Source organism: Heteronotia binoei, chromosome 6, assembly GCF_032191835.1.
Source record: "Heteronotia binoei isolate CCM8104 ecotype False Entrance Well chromosome 6, APGP_CSIRO_Hbin_v1, whole genome shotgun sequence".
NCBI classification, from domain to species: Eukaryota; Metazoa; Chordata; class Lepidosauria; order Squamata; family Gekkonidae; genus Heteronotia; species Heteronotia binoei.
In genome coordinates this window covers 46,743,856-46,761,355 of record NC_083228.1, presented here as the reverse complement: position 1 = coordinate 46,761,355, position 17,500 = coordinate 46,743,856, and the positions used below count along the sequence as shown (strand labels likewise).

Genomic DNA, 17,500 nt, shown 5'->3' with positions numbered 1-17,500 from the left:
TTGACATATTGCATCACAACACTTATGCAACGTTATGGCTCTTTGGTATCTTTTTTTTTCTTTTAAGTGGTTTTATACATGCAACAGTCCAGACTGACTTACTATCAGCATTAGCAATAATAAATATGCTGTTTACCCCAAATTTTAACATTTATGTAAATAAATCAATTTTACAGTTCTGCAGAGCTGCTGGAATACGGAGTTTTTCTGCAGTTAAAGGAAAGATTATTGACTATGCAAGTAGCAATTTTTTCTTAAGTCATACAGTTTTTAGACTATTTACAAAAAATAAATATTTGTATTATGCTTAAGTTCATATTAGTTCATTAGATGAACTGAATTTGGACCTATATTACAATCCAACACCACTGAACATGTTTTCCTGAACCTATATGTTGCTTGCTGTCTTTCTCTGTCTCTCCTTCTCTCTTGGGAAAGCAAGCTCTAGGAGAGAGGATTCAACCTTCTTAATTGTGAACCTCATTAGTGATGGTTGCCAGGCAAAACACACACCTACTTTCAGTACATATGAAAGAGATAAACAATACGTCATAGACTATAATGACTGTTGTGTTCAGGGCAACCTTTAATTATTATTATTATTTTGTTCTCTTTTGGCATAGTTATTAGAGCAGAAAAACAAAAAAAATTATTGAAGCATATTTTATTTTTGATGTCAAAATTATATTTTGTTTGATTCACCATGGCTTGCAGCACTCATGAGTTTATGCAATATCTGTGTGTGTGTGTGTGTGTTTGTGTGAAGCTAGACCTGTAACACAGATATAGGCCCATCTATAGTTTACCTATGTGTTAAAGTAATCCAACTTTAGGCTGGGCTTCACATTATAGCAGGAATGTATGAAAAAGCAAATTATATGAATAACTCATATCATGTGGTCAAGCCAACTGTCCCAGTTGATATATGGCACTGAGGGGAAAAGGGTCATATAATTTATGTCATCATCCAATTGGTCCTTACATTTGTTATTGCTGCAAGCATTTCTTCCATCAGTACCACATTACGTAGCTACTCATACTAGGCAACAATCCATTCTACAATTATGTATATACATATCTCATAGATCTACAGGTGTAAAATGCATATTGCCAGGAGCTCGTTTTCATATTAGGCCACACCCCCTGGCATCACCATTGTTTCACAGGGCTTTTTTGTAGAAAAAGCCCAGAAGGAACTCATTTGCCTATTAGGCCACACCCCCTGATGCCAAGCCATCCAGAACTGTGTTTCTGTACATTCCTGCTCAAAAAACCCCTGCATATTGCTATGAGTTTATCAGAACACTACATCTAGACTGACATTAATTTAGTCTGTAATCCAAAAACCTTCATCTGCTTGGGATAGCTATTGCTTTAAGAGAGTCCTTATTCCTTGAACAAGCAGCATTCTGCCCCCTGAATCATGATGTTATATTATAACTTGAGTGTAATTCCCACATCAAAGTCCTCTTTTTACAGGTACTCTTCATTTATATTTCAGTTTAAATACATTTTCAAACAGTGTTGAATTGAGAAGGATGTGCCTTTAATAAATACTTACAGAACTGTAAAAATTCTGTGGTTCTTTTTCATATGTAGCTCTTGGGGATTTGGGCCTTAGGTAATGAAACTAAGTAAAAGAGTGTCTTATCTGTTCATAGTTGCAAACATGCAGAGTCTAGTGATCTGTAGTATAACTGATACTTCTGAATTTGGAGAATTTTCAGGGCCAGCCCTACCACAAGGCAAACTAGGCAATTGCCTATGGTGCTGGCCTTCTGGGGGCATCAAACTGAGGGGGGCATATGACTCAGTGACATTATCAGTGCAGGAGGAATGCCAGAAGTTAGCCTTGCCTAGGATGCCAGACAGTCTAGGGCCGACCCTGAGAATTTTAAATATTTTACCCTTTATACGCTATCTTCTTATAGAAAAATTGTGGGTTTTTTTGTTGTTCAATACTTTGTAACATCTTTGTCTATCACAGTAGGGCCCAGCATCAGGAAGTACATCTCAGTAAATATACTTTATAGGTTTAGTTATATTGCTTAGCATCCACTTAAACTTACATACATAATCTGAGAATGTATTTCTGGACTGAGGATTGTGACAAGCCAAAATGAAATAAAATAAAACTGAAACAGCAAGGAAAAGCTGTAAGCAAACAATCCGAAAAGAATGAGACAGTGGGCTGTATGCTGCAAAATGTTAAGCACTTAAGAAAGGAAATGTAAGTCAGAAGCAAAGGCAGGATGGAGGGCCTTCTCTTTAAAGTGCTGTCAGAAAGGTAATGTGCTGTATTTTAATGGGATGAAAAAGGGGGAAGGAAACATGTAAAAATAAATGTAGTAGTGTACTAACATAAAATATGGTGCAAAAAAGCATTGCAAATAAAAAGACATGTAAATGTGTGCCTACCATTTTCCAGATAAGAAGGGGCCGTACCTTCTGAGGGGTCAAGGCGGCGAGCCCGCCTTCCATGTTTGGAGTTGTTGTGTACAAACATGTTGTCTGAGACAGCCAAAACGTGGCCATCCACATTGACCGTTGTTGATACAACAACCTGGAAAAGGAGAAAAAGAAAAGAAAAGAAACATTTCTTTTTTGAAGCATGTAGATTCAAAGAGTGTGGAGTGTGAGCTGTTGGTGCAAAAAGCCTTCTTCTAAAATACAAACTGAAACCATGCACTTTGTTCATTTGCCATGCAGGCACATTTATTCACAGATGTCATTCATTTCTTTTTTGGCTATCAGAGATTTTTCAGTTCACAATTTTTTCCTCCCTTCCCACCCACTGCACTAATTAGAGTTTAATCTCCTATTATGCTAACAAATGAATTCAATTCAGAGAAAATATTCTTCTAGCCATTAGTTTCAGAAACACCCCTCTAGCCACTCATTTTAAAAGCTACTGTTTTGATTGATCTGTTGATATATTGATTAGATAGTTTATCCAATTAAAATTTGTACACTTGAGACTGTCTTCAAATGAAAAATTGTGAGAACTCTAAGTCAGAGGGAGGGCGGGAAATACCTTGCTTAATAAATAAGGAAACTACATGTTTCTTCTTTCCTTTTAGAAATGATCTCTTGGTCACTTTCACAACTACATTTAATGTCTAATAATAAACATTTTTACATCTGAAAAGAGCAATAAACTCTATATGCATATATTCTCAAGTTCATTCAATGCTGAATTGTTCTGGTATGACATAGGAACATCTTTATTTTTGAGTGAAAGCCAGTCTGCTTTATTGATGTGGTTAGCCACCCCCAGCCCTATGACCCAGGAGTGAGGTGGGGTATAAGTCTAAAAACATGTTTTTTTAAAAAAATCTTGTGTCCAGGTTTAGAGTCTGGCCATAAAAGAGATGATGTATATGACCAATTTGGCTTCCCTCTTCTTCTCAGTGTAAACAGTAAAATCAATGTATACAAGAATGTATATTGTTGCTGTTAAACATCTACTCCCAAAGAACAGCAGACCACATCCTGGAAATGCTACTACAAAAAAAAATCAAGAAATAGAAAAGAAAAAAGACTTTGCCCATTTTGTCTTTATCTAAGGTACTTTCATAGATTATGTTTATTTTTGTATCAACACATGCATACATATGGTAGGATTCAGCAGCCAGATTTATAAAATTATTTGTAATGGCTCAGACAGAAGCTCCAACTTTATTTTAACTGTTCTTGAACTGTTCCTCCTGACTGGGTTCTAATTTTTTTCCTCCTCCCAAATGAAACAATTGCTCTAATGTTTTATTGTTTAAAAGTAGAGTGCTTCAACATATTTATAAAATTGTGATGCTTTTAATATCTGAGAAAAATGAAAATATTGAGAAAGAGCACCTCCTACAATACATGAAACTGGAAGATCCTTACCCCTTTTGAGAACAGGAAGTCCAAGGCAACAGATGTAAATTCTTCTCTATTTTCTATGTTTTAGATCACCTTTGATCCTGTTTTTTTCCACATGCTGTAATTAGCAATCAGCTATTACAGCACCTTCTCCTGTATATTCAGCCTCCTCTGAGGCAGCCATCTGTGTCCCCCTTGAGAAAAGCCTGAGGGTGTTTCTCTAGAAGTCTGTGATTTTGCAGCCTACACTTTTCTCTGAAGAGTCAGACTGTATTTCTTCTCCAGGACATCTTTTATGGGAGATTTGTAAAGTTGGACTTTACCTCCTGCATTGCTAATTCTTTTCTCCATAGCTGCATTACTAGACAACTTGAATTTCACCTGAATCAGTTTTACAAGGAAGTGGGATCTCTTTTTTAAACATATACAATATGTTGAGGTTCAAGCTATCAGAAAAATTACCTATAGGGAACAGGTGTTTTCAGATGTTAACAGCAGGCAAAATTGATGTGCATGGGCGTGGGGCAGGTTATGCACTTTGTGTCACATCCTACTTAGTTGCATTCATTGGAATGTATATGTGCATTAAGCTCTTTCCATACAACTGGGTATCCCTGAAAACAGTTCCCAATCATGGGAGAGAGCTTAACACGCAGACTCCAAGCATTATTTTTCAATAAATGTGTATTGGTTGGAGGTGAACCTTGTTGATGTGAACATAACTCCCCCCCACACACACATTCTGCACATTTTTACCCCCTTGTATCATCTGAAAAGCAATTATGTAAAGCATGTGAAATATGATTCTAAGCAAATATGGTGGATTTCCCCCTGTTGCTAAGCCATTTTTAAAAAAAGGGACAGGTAAAATTGTACACTTTTTTTTTGTTCATCACTTATATATAGGTCAGTAGTCACAAAGAGAAAATACTGTAGTTCAGCAAAAGTACATATGCTCTCTCCTTTGTTTTATTGGCTCATTCCTGCAATGCACCTAAAGAAAAGTGCTGAGATAGCAAAACAAGTTTAACATATTGTTCAAGGCCTGACATACAGTTAAATCCACTTAAACCTTCTGAGAAGGAGGCAGATTAGCTAAGCAAACTCAGGGAAGTCTTTCTAGTGACTCCTGGCTCCACAGCCGACCACAAGATCACTCATGACTGATGCTTCATTTAGTTGCTGGTGAGACAAGGGGGACATTTCCACTCATTTCAGGTTTGACCTTATGCTCTGTTCAGATGGATCAATATTATCAATGCCACATGAAACTGAGATGCATGAAAAATGGACGCTTGGTGGAATTGTTCTGAAGGGAATTTTTTCCTTAGATACACAAGTATTTACTATTTTCTCTGGATTGGGATAGCTATGTAGAGAGATCTATAATACATGCTCTAGTGAAACATTTAACCAAAACTTTAAAAAAAAATTAGGACCAATTCATCACCTAATTGCTAATCTAAAATGTTATATTTTTCTTAATAATTTCTAATCAATTGAGACTATAATTATCCGCAAAAGTAGGAAGTCTTCTTTTGAAGCCCTAAGTCAACACAGTATCTTTTGAAAACTGTAACTTGAAGCTTAAATAACTTTGGTTTTATAAATGGAATTTAAAAAATTATGGCACACTTTGCATTAAGAATTCTATCAAGAGCATTCTAAATTTCAAGAAAGTCTATTCTTTTCCTACACTACTACTAAAATTTCTGTGGAGCTTAACTTCTTATTGACACAGGGACAATTTTAAAGAAAACAACATTATCAGTAGGATTTTTCATGTTCTCATGTGGTCTTCTGTGCAGTTATACATATGGAAACTACATCTGTGCAGGATAGAGTTTTTAACTTTTCAGATTTCTCAACAGGAAAGCAGGTGCTACTCTTTCCTTTGGATAAAAAATTTGAAATCTATGTACATGTTCAAGAGAGGCATTCCTTCTGGGGCATTCTTGCTCTGACTTCTTCTCATCACCTCATCACCATATGAGAAGCAGCTAATATAGTTATAACATTTACAGTCTGCTTTTCTAAGAAAAATAACAAATAGATGAGTGTGAAGGAGAGGAACAAGAGCACTTGCTTTCTCACTGAGAGTTTTGGAAGGTTTGGAGCTCTGGTCTCTGTAAACTGGGAATTACTGGTAATATAACTAAATTTTATTTGGAAAGAAACTAAATCCTTCTTAAATTAAGTGCATAATTGATTTATCTGCAAATCCTTACAAGTCTTGTGCATGAAGTCTTAACTCTTTTTGAAATCTGTACCTGGAATCTTCGCATATCTCGTGGGTTGCCTGCATTCTTCAAACAGTTTTGATTGCACTTGAGGAAAAACTTTAGAAAAAATCTATGAAAATACAAAATTAAAATTTGTTAGGGAAGTAAAGATTTAAGTCTTTAACATATTCTGTATGAACAATTACACATGATGGGTTTCTAAGAACAGACTATTTTCTTACTGTAAAAAAGATCACTTCTATAAACTGAAAACAGTACCCATAGCAACATACTCTTGAACTATTTTCATCTACTAATCTTGATGGATAGTTTGTATCATATACTCCTGTGGTGCAATGCAGTTCAGATAAATATTACCTACTACAAACAGTAGATAATGCCATCAAATAGAGAAACTGCATATTTTAAAAATGTTTTGTGCTTGAGAGCTAATAAACATTATAATGGTCCTACACATTATAATTTCCTACCTATTGTGCCGGATCTCTCTGCAGTTGCTCCCAAAGATATGCACGCTTCACATAGGAAAAGGGTGGTGGTGGGGTGGGAGAATCCTTTAACTGATTTCAGCAAGATTTAGACTGGGCCTACTTATATGGAGAGGCCTCCATACTGATTCTCTTTCAAAGTATAAAGCCAGAGAAACAGAGCTATCCAGCCACTGAAATGGCTAAACTGTAAGGAGAAGGCAGTCCACATAGCTGTGAATCCAATTTTGATTCAAGATCATGTTCACAGGATAGTTTTGGGGGACTTAAAACTTTATTATATTTTCACACGTGAATATTTTAAAAAGTGATCTCATAAGTGTTGTATGTCACTAGAGTTAGCCTCTTACTATAATTGCATGCAATCATGCTAGAAGCTAGTAAGTACAATTTCTAGCATCTTGCCCTTGAACCCATGGGATCACAGATGTGGGGAACCTTCACTGTAAAGGGTTACAGGCTTCTATACAGAAACTGAAAGCTGCCCACTCTTTTCTGTAAGGCACCCTGGGTTCCCATCTTATGGACCACTCATAGCAATAGCACAAGTAACATAGACATAGAAAGGTATCACTGTCTACAGAGGGAAGCAAATGATCTTTGGCAATTGTTGTCTGGCCACATATTGCACCAACAAACTTCCATTATTGCACAATTAAGAAGAGAATGAGGAGAAAGGTATGAATTAATAAAGACCATACCTTCATGGAGTGTAAATAATGAACAAGTAAACAATGTTGTATTCATTGGCACTAATGATTCTGTCACCCCTTTCTCTATTCAGTGATAGTGACCTGAATAACATTACCCATTCCTTTGTCCATTGGACAAAGTTCAAGTGTAGTGTACCTGTGCATCCACCACACAGGCAGGCACCAATGTGGCCTAAAGTTTTACTTCAGTCTTTTTCTCCTGTTCACCTGTCCCTTGTCTGTGAATATTAGGAATTCGTTAAGATCTTCTGTTTTACTACAGAGTTAGTACAAAGGGGAATCTGAGTATCCACACTCAATTTTTCATTTTCCAAATAAAGTATGCAAGAAATATGATCACAGTATTTCCAAATTATTTAACAATTAATGAGAATGGCTGAAAATTTAGAAATTATTATGTGAAGTACATAAGAATGCTGCTGGATCAAACCAGTGGTCCTTCTAGTCCAGCATCCTGTCTCACACAGTGACCAAGCAAATACTCTGAAGAAACAACAACAGGACTTAAAGGATAAGGTCTTCCCTTGATATGGTCTCCTGACACTGGTATTCAGAGGTATACTGGCTCTGAATGTGGCGGTTCCCTTTAGCTAATACGGTTCATAACCACTGATGACTTATCTTCAGTGAATCTGTCCAATCTCCTTTTAAAGCTATGCCTATGGCCATCACTACATCCTCTTATTTTAAATCACTCATGTTAAGAAGTATTTCATTTGTCCCTTGCGAATCTACTGACCATCAACTTTACTGGATGCCCCCAAGTTCTAGTATTTTGGAAAGGGAAGAAAAAAATATTTCTGTCCACTTTCTCTGCTTTTGTGAACAGAAAAAAATTATATTGAGTTCTTTAAAAGAAACTAGGCATGTTTTAAAATTTTATTACATATTCAATTATTATGTTTACCTTGTGGTTCAGGTGGGATTATAAATATATTTAAATAATATATGTTTAGCTCAACCAAGCTTGTATACAAAACAGAACTATACTACATGGATAATGTGTATCTCCTAGTATCTGAAAAAGGGAACTCCCCATGTTTGATGAAGGAAGCTTTGACTCTTGAAATCTTATATCCCAAAAATCTTGTTGATATCTAAGGTGCTACTGGATTAGAAACTAGCTCTTTCACTTCATGCTATAATTCTACGACATGATACTGCATTTGTAATCTGGGAAAAAACCACAAGGGCTGGGTCCAGACCAGTAGATTGGAGCACATGGGAGGCATCCCAAATCAGGTTGGCTCCACTGCAAAGTTCCCATATATTTTTTTAAAAAAAGCTGGAATTAGCTTTAGGCAGCATGGTGAGTTCACACTGCCAATTCACCTAGCATGCACACGCTGACATTCAGATGCCCACTGATACCATGCGGCTCAAAAATTTCACTTCAGAAGTGATAGCTTTTTGAGCCGCAGCAGAGATGCCTAAGGATGGGGTGAGTACGGGAGTGGGACAGGCGAAAGATGTGCTCGTTCGGATTTGATTTTTTGATCCTTCTGTGAGCTGTCCCTGTGTTGGCTTAAAGTGCCAGTCTGGATCCAGTCAAGGTGATTTAAATGTTTTTCAAACAACTGCAAAGAAAGATTTTAACTCCATAGAACTGCAAAAGTTCTCAGTGTTACAATGTGCAGCCTGAAGCCTAAAGCATAAATCCTACAAAAGCTATCTTTGTGAAAGAGCTACTATACACCATTTCCACTGAATAGAGTCTGTTTGGTGCAGTGGTTAAGTGCGTGGACCCTTATCTGGGAGAACTGGGCTTGATTCCCCACTCCTCCACTTGCAGCTGCTGGAATGGTCTTGGTTCAGCCATAGCTATCGCAGGAGTTGTCCTTCAAAGGGCAGCTTCTGTGAGAGCTCTCTTGGCTTCACCTACCTCACAGGGAGGAAGGTAAAGGAGATTGTGACCTCTCTGAGACTCTGAGATTCAGAGTGAAGGGCAGGATATAAATTCAGTATCATCATCATAATATAGAAATAGCATCTCAGTTCTTTGCTTCATCCCACCATTTGTATAACATGTGCTTCCATGAGAGTCATTTCACACATAAAATATTGTTTATCCAGTAATATTAAGCAATAAGAATCAAAACATTGAGAATCCTTAGTCTTCTAGGATTCCAGAATAATTTGCAGCCAATTTGATGCCATTGTGTAGATACCATTTCAAGGCTCCTACCAAGATCTGACACAGTTGGCTCCCATGTTGTTTGGAAGCCAAACATTTATTGCTATTAAAATTGAGGAGAGGAGAACAATACAAGCAGCTTCAGGCCATTATTGCAAAGAAAAGAGGAGGATAGATAGATAGATAGATAGATAGATAGATAGATAGATAGATAGATAGATAGATAGATAGATAGATAGATAGATAGATATTTTCTTTAAAATGACAGTAGGGCAAAACCTCACCCACAATCATGAAGTAGCCCATCAAACATATTCATTCTTGCAGCACCTGGGAGTCCAGTGTGTGGAATCCATGCATGCAACTACAAGAGGGAATCACAGCCTACAGTTCCATATCAAAAGCCTTCAATTCCAGGCTTGTAGGTTCTCTCTCCCTACATATTCACATTTCAAAGTCTCTCTTCCCTTGAGTTCCTCCTCCCAATGACACTGTGTTTCATTTCAATAGCACAAGCTCTTGATTTGCCAGGAGCAATACTAGCCAATCACCTTTTGCCTCCCTGAATCATTGTTTTGGGAGGGGAGGGCAAAGAAAAATATCATTTTATGGAATGTGAATTAACCTTCTAACAACATTATAAAAACTCCTTTGGAGTATACCCTAACCCAAGCCAAAGTCTAATTATTTGAAGAGGAAAAAAACCTCTATGCCTTGAACCTAAGGATATTAGTTTTTAAAGTAAAACTAAGAACATTTAAAATCTCTAAAATTAATCATTTCTAACATTTTTGCACCTATTTTCTAGTCAAAGAATATACATCTGATGTGAGGTAAATGTTTATCAGGAAGGTTCATTAGTTTGTCATGAAGGACAAATAAAATTGATGATGGTGATGATGAGGACTGTATATCCCCTCTGGATCAAACAGGCATGTTCACATGGGCAAATCTGGTCCCCGTGCTGCTCCCACCCCTACCTCATCCTGCAATGCCTCCCACACACTTTAAAATAGCTGCCAGTACTTCCTGGTAGCAAATTGTTGAATTGCTTGCATGGCACGCCTCTAGGCCATCTATCAGCCAGGGCATGCTATGCACACGCCCCCTGCACACAGGAATAGTCTGAATGCTCCTCTAAGCACGTGTGTGACTCCATGCCTGTGTCAGGCACAGTCTGATTGCCACAGAGTGTCTCTTTTTGGGGTGACTTTTTTTTAACCTGAGAGACCACTGCAGCAAATCTCAAGTGTGATTCCACCCATTGTTTATTGTACAGGTGACATGCAGTGGTGAAAACGTCCTAAAGTTCTACTGCCACTTTTATCTGCATTCTGCTATTTCTGTGAAATACAACAGGGGTAGATAATACACCCCAAATGTAGTTTAGTTGCCAGAAGATCTGGTAGGTAGATATGTAGGTAGAATTTTATTGCATGAAGCCAAAGGTCATAACTGCCTGATGATCTGGAAAAAGTGACCTGTCCCTTTAACAAAGGCTTAAGGTGCAGAAATAGGAAGTTGGCCATTTACTTCCATGGAATAGAGGCAAATAACATTACCCAGCAGATAACATTCCTCAGCCCTCTATTAAAGGGACAGGGTATCTTTTTTTTCCCCCTTCCAGGCAGTTGGCAACCCTAATTAAAGATTAGATGGTATGAAAAAACAGAATAGTTGAATCTCTGAAATTATTTTGTGTCTAATTAATTGAGTGGAAGGGAGAATTGTAGAGTTTGATACTAATGCTGAATAAAAAACCACAATAGAATAATAGCATTTATATTTCCAGTTTAAACATTGTAATACAATCTTGATAATCCTTACAATAAGAGGAAGTTTTTTCTAAGATGAGCTGCACCCAACCTGACAACAACAAAATATATTAAAGAATATTATGTTAGTCATTGGTATCCCTTTTTAGTATTTCAGTAGAGCGTGAAAGATAGTGACAGAAGCCTGCAGAGAAAAGCATGAGAAGACTTCTTTCTTCCTAGAGGAGGTTCACGATTAGGTATTCTACAAGCGGGAATCTGCAGGGACTTGGGGGCAGTGTTTCATTTCCCCCTCTCTTGCTATTTCCACTTTCCCATTCCTGAAGGCCCTGAGAGACTCTCCCCTTTTCTTTCTTCCTTCTCTCCTTCTAGGGTGGGCAGCCACCAGGTGGGACCTGGGATCTCTTAGAATCACAACAGATCCAGTTACAGAGATCAGTTCCTTCTCTGGAGGAAATGGCTGCATTGACATTAGACCCCTCTGAGGTCTTTAACCTCCTCAAACCAGACCCTTCCCAGTCTCCAACCCTCTGAGGTAAGTTAGGCTGCCAGTATGTGACTGGCTCAAAATCACCCAATAAGCTTCCACAGCAAGATGGAACATTGAAACCTAGGTCTCCCAGACCTTACTCTGAAGCTCTAACTGTTATAGCACACTGGCTTTCATAGGGCGGTTACTAGGCCTAATTGAGTCATGCAAATCAAGTGGTTTCAGTCACTCAGAAGTTGCTTTCAGGCCTAGCATTGCCAGCCTTTAGGTGGGAGCCAGAGATCTCCCAGAATCAGGGCTTTTTTTGTAACAGGAACTCCTTTGCATATTAGGCCACACGCCCCTGATGTAGTCAATCCTCCAAGAGCTTACAGTAGGTCCTGTACTAAGAGCCCTGTAAGCTCTGGGAGGATTGGCTACATCAGGGGTGTGTGACCTAATGTGCAAAGGAGTTCCTGCTACCAAAAAAGTCCTGCCCAGAATTACAATTGAACATCAGATGACAGAGATCTGATTCCCCGGAGAAAATAACTGCTTTAGTGGGTGAATTCACTGATATTATATTCCTTCCCCAAACTCTGTCCTCCTCAGACTCCACCACAAAATCTTCAGGAATTTCCCAATCCTAGCTAGGCCTGGCCCCAATGAGTCCTCCCCCCAAGGCCAACATAGGCCTGGAAAGGAACCTGACCTCTCACCCTCCCCCCACCTTTTTACTCACAGAAAACCAGCTTGGGATACTGTGATTGTCTTGTAACTGAGGTTTTCCACTGTTTAAAACTATAGGTGTTCCTTTCATCATTTTCAGGATTTTTTAAACCCTTTCCCAATTTATTTATTTTTAATGTCACATTTTTCATGCAAACTTGGGGCCCTTTTCAGGTTTGTAGAAATATCTGTCCTGCCTATTCACAAGTCCAGTCACTAGACTTAAGTATCCTACAATCTGACTGATTTCACTATTAGAATATATCAGATTCTCTCCAGTCCCAAATCCTTAGACATTTACTGATCATCATAGTCATTCTCCCTCCATATAGCTTTATTAGAAGGCTGAAAGGAGACAACCCTGACAAATCACTATTGAGCTGCTGAGGTCTGCCTCCCAATGGATTATATTTCAACGAGCAATAAGGCAGATGTGGTCTTGAAAGAGGCAGCTGTTGTCTTGCATGTAGGTAGGTGGAGTTCCTCAAGACCATTGCAAGCAGCTGGCTCTCAAAACCTGCCTCATTTTCTAGTGGCTATGCTTGCCTCTGGTATTTTCTCCCTTCTTGGACCTCTGCATGTTTTTGCCCACATTCTGTCCTGAACAATAGAAAGCCTGCCTGTACTAGGACTGGCGAACATGGCTGTCTAACCCAATCCTTCGCCCTAATTTAAGACCTTGGATTTTGCATCTAGCTCTGCTAGAACATCTGACTTCTCCCCAAGTAAGGATAAGAAGGTTACGATTTCTATCTTACTGATGGCAGCAAGGTTAGCCATTGTTTCTCAATGGAAAGCCAAGGAAGCACCAATTTAGAACTCCACCAACCTACATGCAAAACATCAGCTGCCTCTTTCAAGACCACATCTGCCTTAGTTCTAATTGTATGAACTGGTTTGGATTTTAATATGAGACTTGAGAATGGAATAGATACTACATCTGCATTTGTTGCTGGAGAAAGATCGTCTCTCTTTGTATTACCTTCCTATCTGTTCAGTCTGGTTCCTTCCAACTATTCTCTCTTATCCCAAAATATGGAGACTGGTGGCAAGAAAGGCAATATATTTCTGTGATTGAATCATGGTATTCAAACAGGTTTCAGTGCTAAATCCTGTCTCAATCTGACCCATTTCTTTGGTTAGCAAAAAACACTGATTCAAGGAGTTCCTGCAAAGATGTTCTCTTCTGGTTTGTGGGATAGAAGTTTACAAATATGGCTGTATGTTATGCTCAGTTTGTGGGTTGAGGCTTGATTTAGAAAATGTGGAAATTTCTGTTCAGTGTGGATAATGATAAAGTTTGTTAAAGTGTATAAAGTACTTAAGATACATTATCTCAGGCCATTCAACAATCCTATAAATAAACCATTAAGTTATTCCTGCAATGTAGATAGGGCTTAAGGCTGAAGGACAATAACTGCCTAAAACCACCCATTAATCTCATGGCTGAGAAAGATTTGAACTCCAGATGTCTTACTGCACACTGTTTAATCTTTTTATAATTTTTGTCTCTTTTTTTTGGGAGGTGGGGAGGGATCAATCATGGGATTTTATGCTGAGTTTCTCTTTCAACTTCATACCATACACCAAACAACCTGACTCACAATGGCAAAATTTATTTACAGATGTATAAATAGATTGGCAGAGAAAAGATATTTTAAGCAACTCTGGTGCTCTACTAATTCCAAAAATCATAACCAATCACTGCTCAAACTGCTGTATAAGATGGAGCTGTATTATTATCCTAACACAGAATGGTTGCTGAGGTCACCAAAAGACTTGCAAATGAGGTGAAATCTTCTTGGCTCAGAGATCACATTCTTAGAAGCATGTTACGCCAGTTCTAAGCAATAATAAATGCTATCTAACCCAACCCTCTGCCCTAATTTAAGACACAGTATTTTGCATTTAGGAATAACTAGAACCGTACAGATATACTTGGATTTGGAGCAGGGATGATCGTTTGGAAGTATTTTAAGTCCTTCCAAGTTACATAAAATAAGCAAGAGCACTAGCCCATTGCGTTGGAAGGGATAAGTCCAAGTTGGCACATTCACACACTGCTGGTAGGGCTGTCCCATCATCCAGGGAGTCTGGCAAACTAGGATTTTGGCAGGATGTCTTAACTAGGATTGGTAGAATAGCAGATCAAGTCATTCCTCCTACCTTGGATCTTGCATCTAGTTCTGCTAGAACGTCTGACTTCTCCCCAAGAAAGGATAAGAAGGTTACGATTTCTATCTTACTGACGGCAGCAAGGTTAGCCATTGTTTCTCAATGGAAAGCCAAGGAAGCAACAACTTTAGAACTATAGTTCGATAAACTATAAGCACAATGTGATGGGAAAGATTGGTGATGGTCTAACCGCTCGCTCCTGCGATGATACAAACAGCACCTTTGTAGGTTCCTGATAATGCAATATTTAGCTAAGAATGAGAATGTACACTTCCAGGACTTCTGCATCACAGCTTACTTTGCCAGGCTTGTTCAGTTGCACAGGAGCTACAGAGCAAAGCCTCTATTATCTCCATTGGCTGAGATTCCTCCCTTGGGAAGGAAGGGTGGAAGAAGAGCTTGTTTTGCCCAGTCCCATAGGAGACGTACACCTTTAAGACCAATGAATGGTAATATTTTAAGGATGTTTTATTTTAAGTTTAAAAAAAAAAACACTTTAATTGTGTTTGTCTGTGTCCTTTATGAAGTTTATATCTCAGCTACTAATCTTAAATAGATACACACATAGACCAGCCCGACATGGCATGGCCCAGCCCAACAACGTCTCATTTATGTCTGATCCAGCCCTCATAACAAATGAGTTCGACACCCCTGAATCATTATTATTTCTTTCTCTCGCCTGTTTCCCCATTGATGATACATTTTTTTTTAAAAAAAAAAATTGAAATAAAAAGTATTTTTTTAGAAAAGCCTGTATGCATTGTGGACAATGATGAGTTCTGGGGACAGAATGGTGGGTTCTGCCCATATGTCCACCAAACCAAAGCTATGTTGGGAGGAATACAACATTCAAGCATTTATTGTTCAGAAGCTCATAGGCTCAATATACCTTGGAAATAGAGACAGAGGAAGTGATTGCTTATTTATTCTTCTACTCTTCTGCCCTGCTACCTCTTCCTACTACTATTGCTTTAACAGGAAAGGAGGAAGAATTCCCTGTATTGATCAGTACTATGTCAAGTACATGTGGACATGTGTGACTCTGATTCTCAGTGGCAGGACCGGATCTACATGTTTTTAAGGGGGGCAAAATTAAAAATGACTCCCCCTTATGGGCCATTCTATCTTATGGTCCTATAGAATACAATAGACTCCACACCCAATTTGGCGACCTCCTCTGTTGTTGTCCAGGGCAAGTACCCCCCTCTGCCCCCCCTAGATCCGGCCCTGCTCAGTAGCCTCAATTTACTACTAGCCATTGACAATAGAATGAACACATGATACATAGAGGATGTGCCCCTTACTACTTTGCTACTTACCCTATGACAGATTACAAAACTGGATTTAAGGATATGCAAAAACAAAATTGTGCTGGTGCCTAGCGACATACCCAATGGAAAGTGCACAGATTGATACTCTTGATCCCAATCTGCTTCAGCTACAAAAGTGAGAGAGTAGAGTACTTGTCTGTGGGGAATTTTACTGAAAAGAGAGCATACAAGTTATGGATAAGAGTTTCACCTCTATGCCTATATTGCTCTAAAAACTGAAGTCACCATCCAAGGTTTAAAGAAACAGACTTGGTGCCATCATGTGCCTTGTAAGGCAGAAAGCAGGATAGAAATATTGTAAACAATAATCATCAAATAATAATCATAATAATGTATTGTTTGAATCAAAGTGGATACTCTTTTAAGGTTTGTGATTGTATGGCTCTGGATGAAATACTGCTCTTGTTATAGCTGTTTCTTCCTCATTCCTATTCATGTACATGTAAAGAAAAAAAAAAGTTGCAGAAAACAGAACTTTTGTAGGCTTACTACAAAAATGGTGAGCCCTCCCCAGCCATTGATTATGGATGTAACACAACTAAATGTTATGTTTTATGTTGTTGAAGCACTCAAAAAATGCACCTGTAAAGAAATACTGCATATATCTCAATTCCTTCCACAAATTCTTCTGATTTGTTTTAACCTGAAAAAACCTGAGTATCTGCATAGCTTTTAGGGGTGGGGTGGGGAATTAATGTTACTTGTCTAGTCATCACTGAAACTATGATGTGTAAAGTGACCAAAGACTGGAACAGTATGAGACTGGACACTGGTCTGGCTGTTAGCGTCCCAGATATTAGTTGAGTTGCTGCAAAATGTTCAGGAAGAAAATATTACATTGGTCCAGGGAACAAAAGGGGCTATGTGCTGCTGTTTGAATAGGGTGTTCAGAACTAAGGAAGGCTCAACTTCAGTGGCATTTACATCCCTTGCTGGTGGTTGACAAATGTTGAGGGAAAAATGGACAAAAAATGGAGAGAGTTCCATGGGTATGCTCTTGATGGTAACTAGTGCACATAGGTAAGAACAAAGTATAGCATTAACCAATTAGAAAAAAAGCCTTTCTGCTAATCCTGCATTTACATTTATTTTATAAAAACTGCTTTCATTTTTAAAAGTCAGCATTCCTTGCTTTCCCTTTGAACTTACTTTCTACTGCTAAAGTAATGGCAGGTATCTTCTTAATTAAACTGTATTATCTACAACAAGTATTCATTATTTTGAAATCAAAATTACATCTTTTATTAACTCAATTCACCTATATATTTAGCTCACAATGCCTCTTAACGCCCATCTGCCATCAGTGTACACTGAGTCACTTGATATTCCACCCACCAATTTTTCCTAACAACCACTGTGCAATTAAATTCAACACGTTCTGTTGCGAGGTAAATTAGGCACACCTGCGGCCAGACTTCATTTGAACTGCATCAGAAAAGGACCTAACAAGGTGAGAGCATACCACAAAGTTATAGTCCTGTCAAGCAATTAGGTTTTCACTTCTGGGACATCCACACAGTGCAATTATGCTACACATTACAACCTGGCTAATCTTCTGAACAAATGTCATGTCGCAGAGAAG

At 38.4% G+C, this 17,500-nt stretch overlaps 1 protein-coding gene across 7 annotated transcripts in view; it reads right to left on the bottom strand.

Moving 5' to 3' along the window:
* The window catches only part of EBF3 (EBF transcription factor 3), a 205,857-nt gene that overhangs the window by 67,164 nt on the left and 121,193 nt on the right, over nucleotides 1-17,500 (bottom strand). For 5 of the 7 annotated variants that reach the window (XM_060241414.1, XM_060241408.1, XM_060241411.1 and 2 more), the window contains exons 7-8: nucleotides 6,132-6,213; nucleotides 2,419-2,563 (exon numbers count right to left, since the gene is read on the bottom strand). In XM_060241414.1, coding sequence (XP_060097397.1) covers nucleotides 2,419-2,563; nucleotides 6,132-6,213 — 227 coding nt within the window. The remainder of the gene's footprint in view (nucleotides 1-2,418; nucleotides 2,564-6,131; nucleotides 6,214-17,500) is intronic. The other 2 variants (XM_060241410.1, XM_060241413.1) reach the window with 1 other exon arrangement.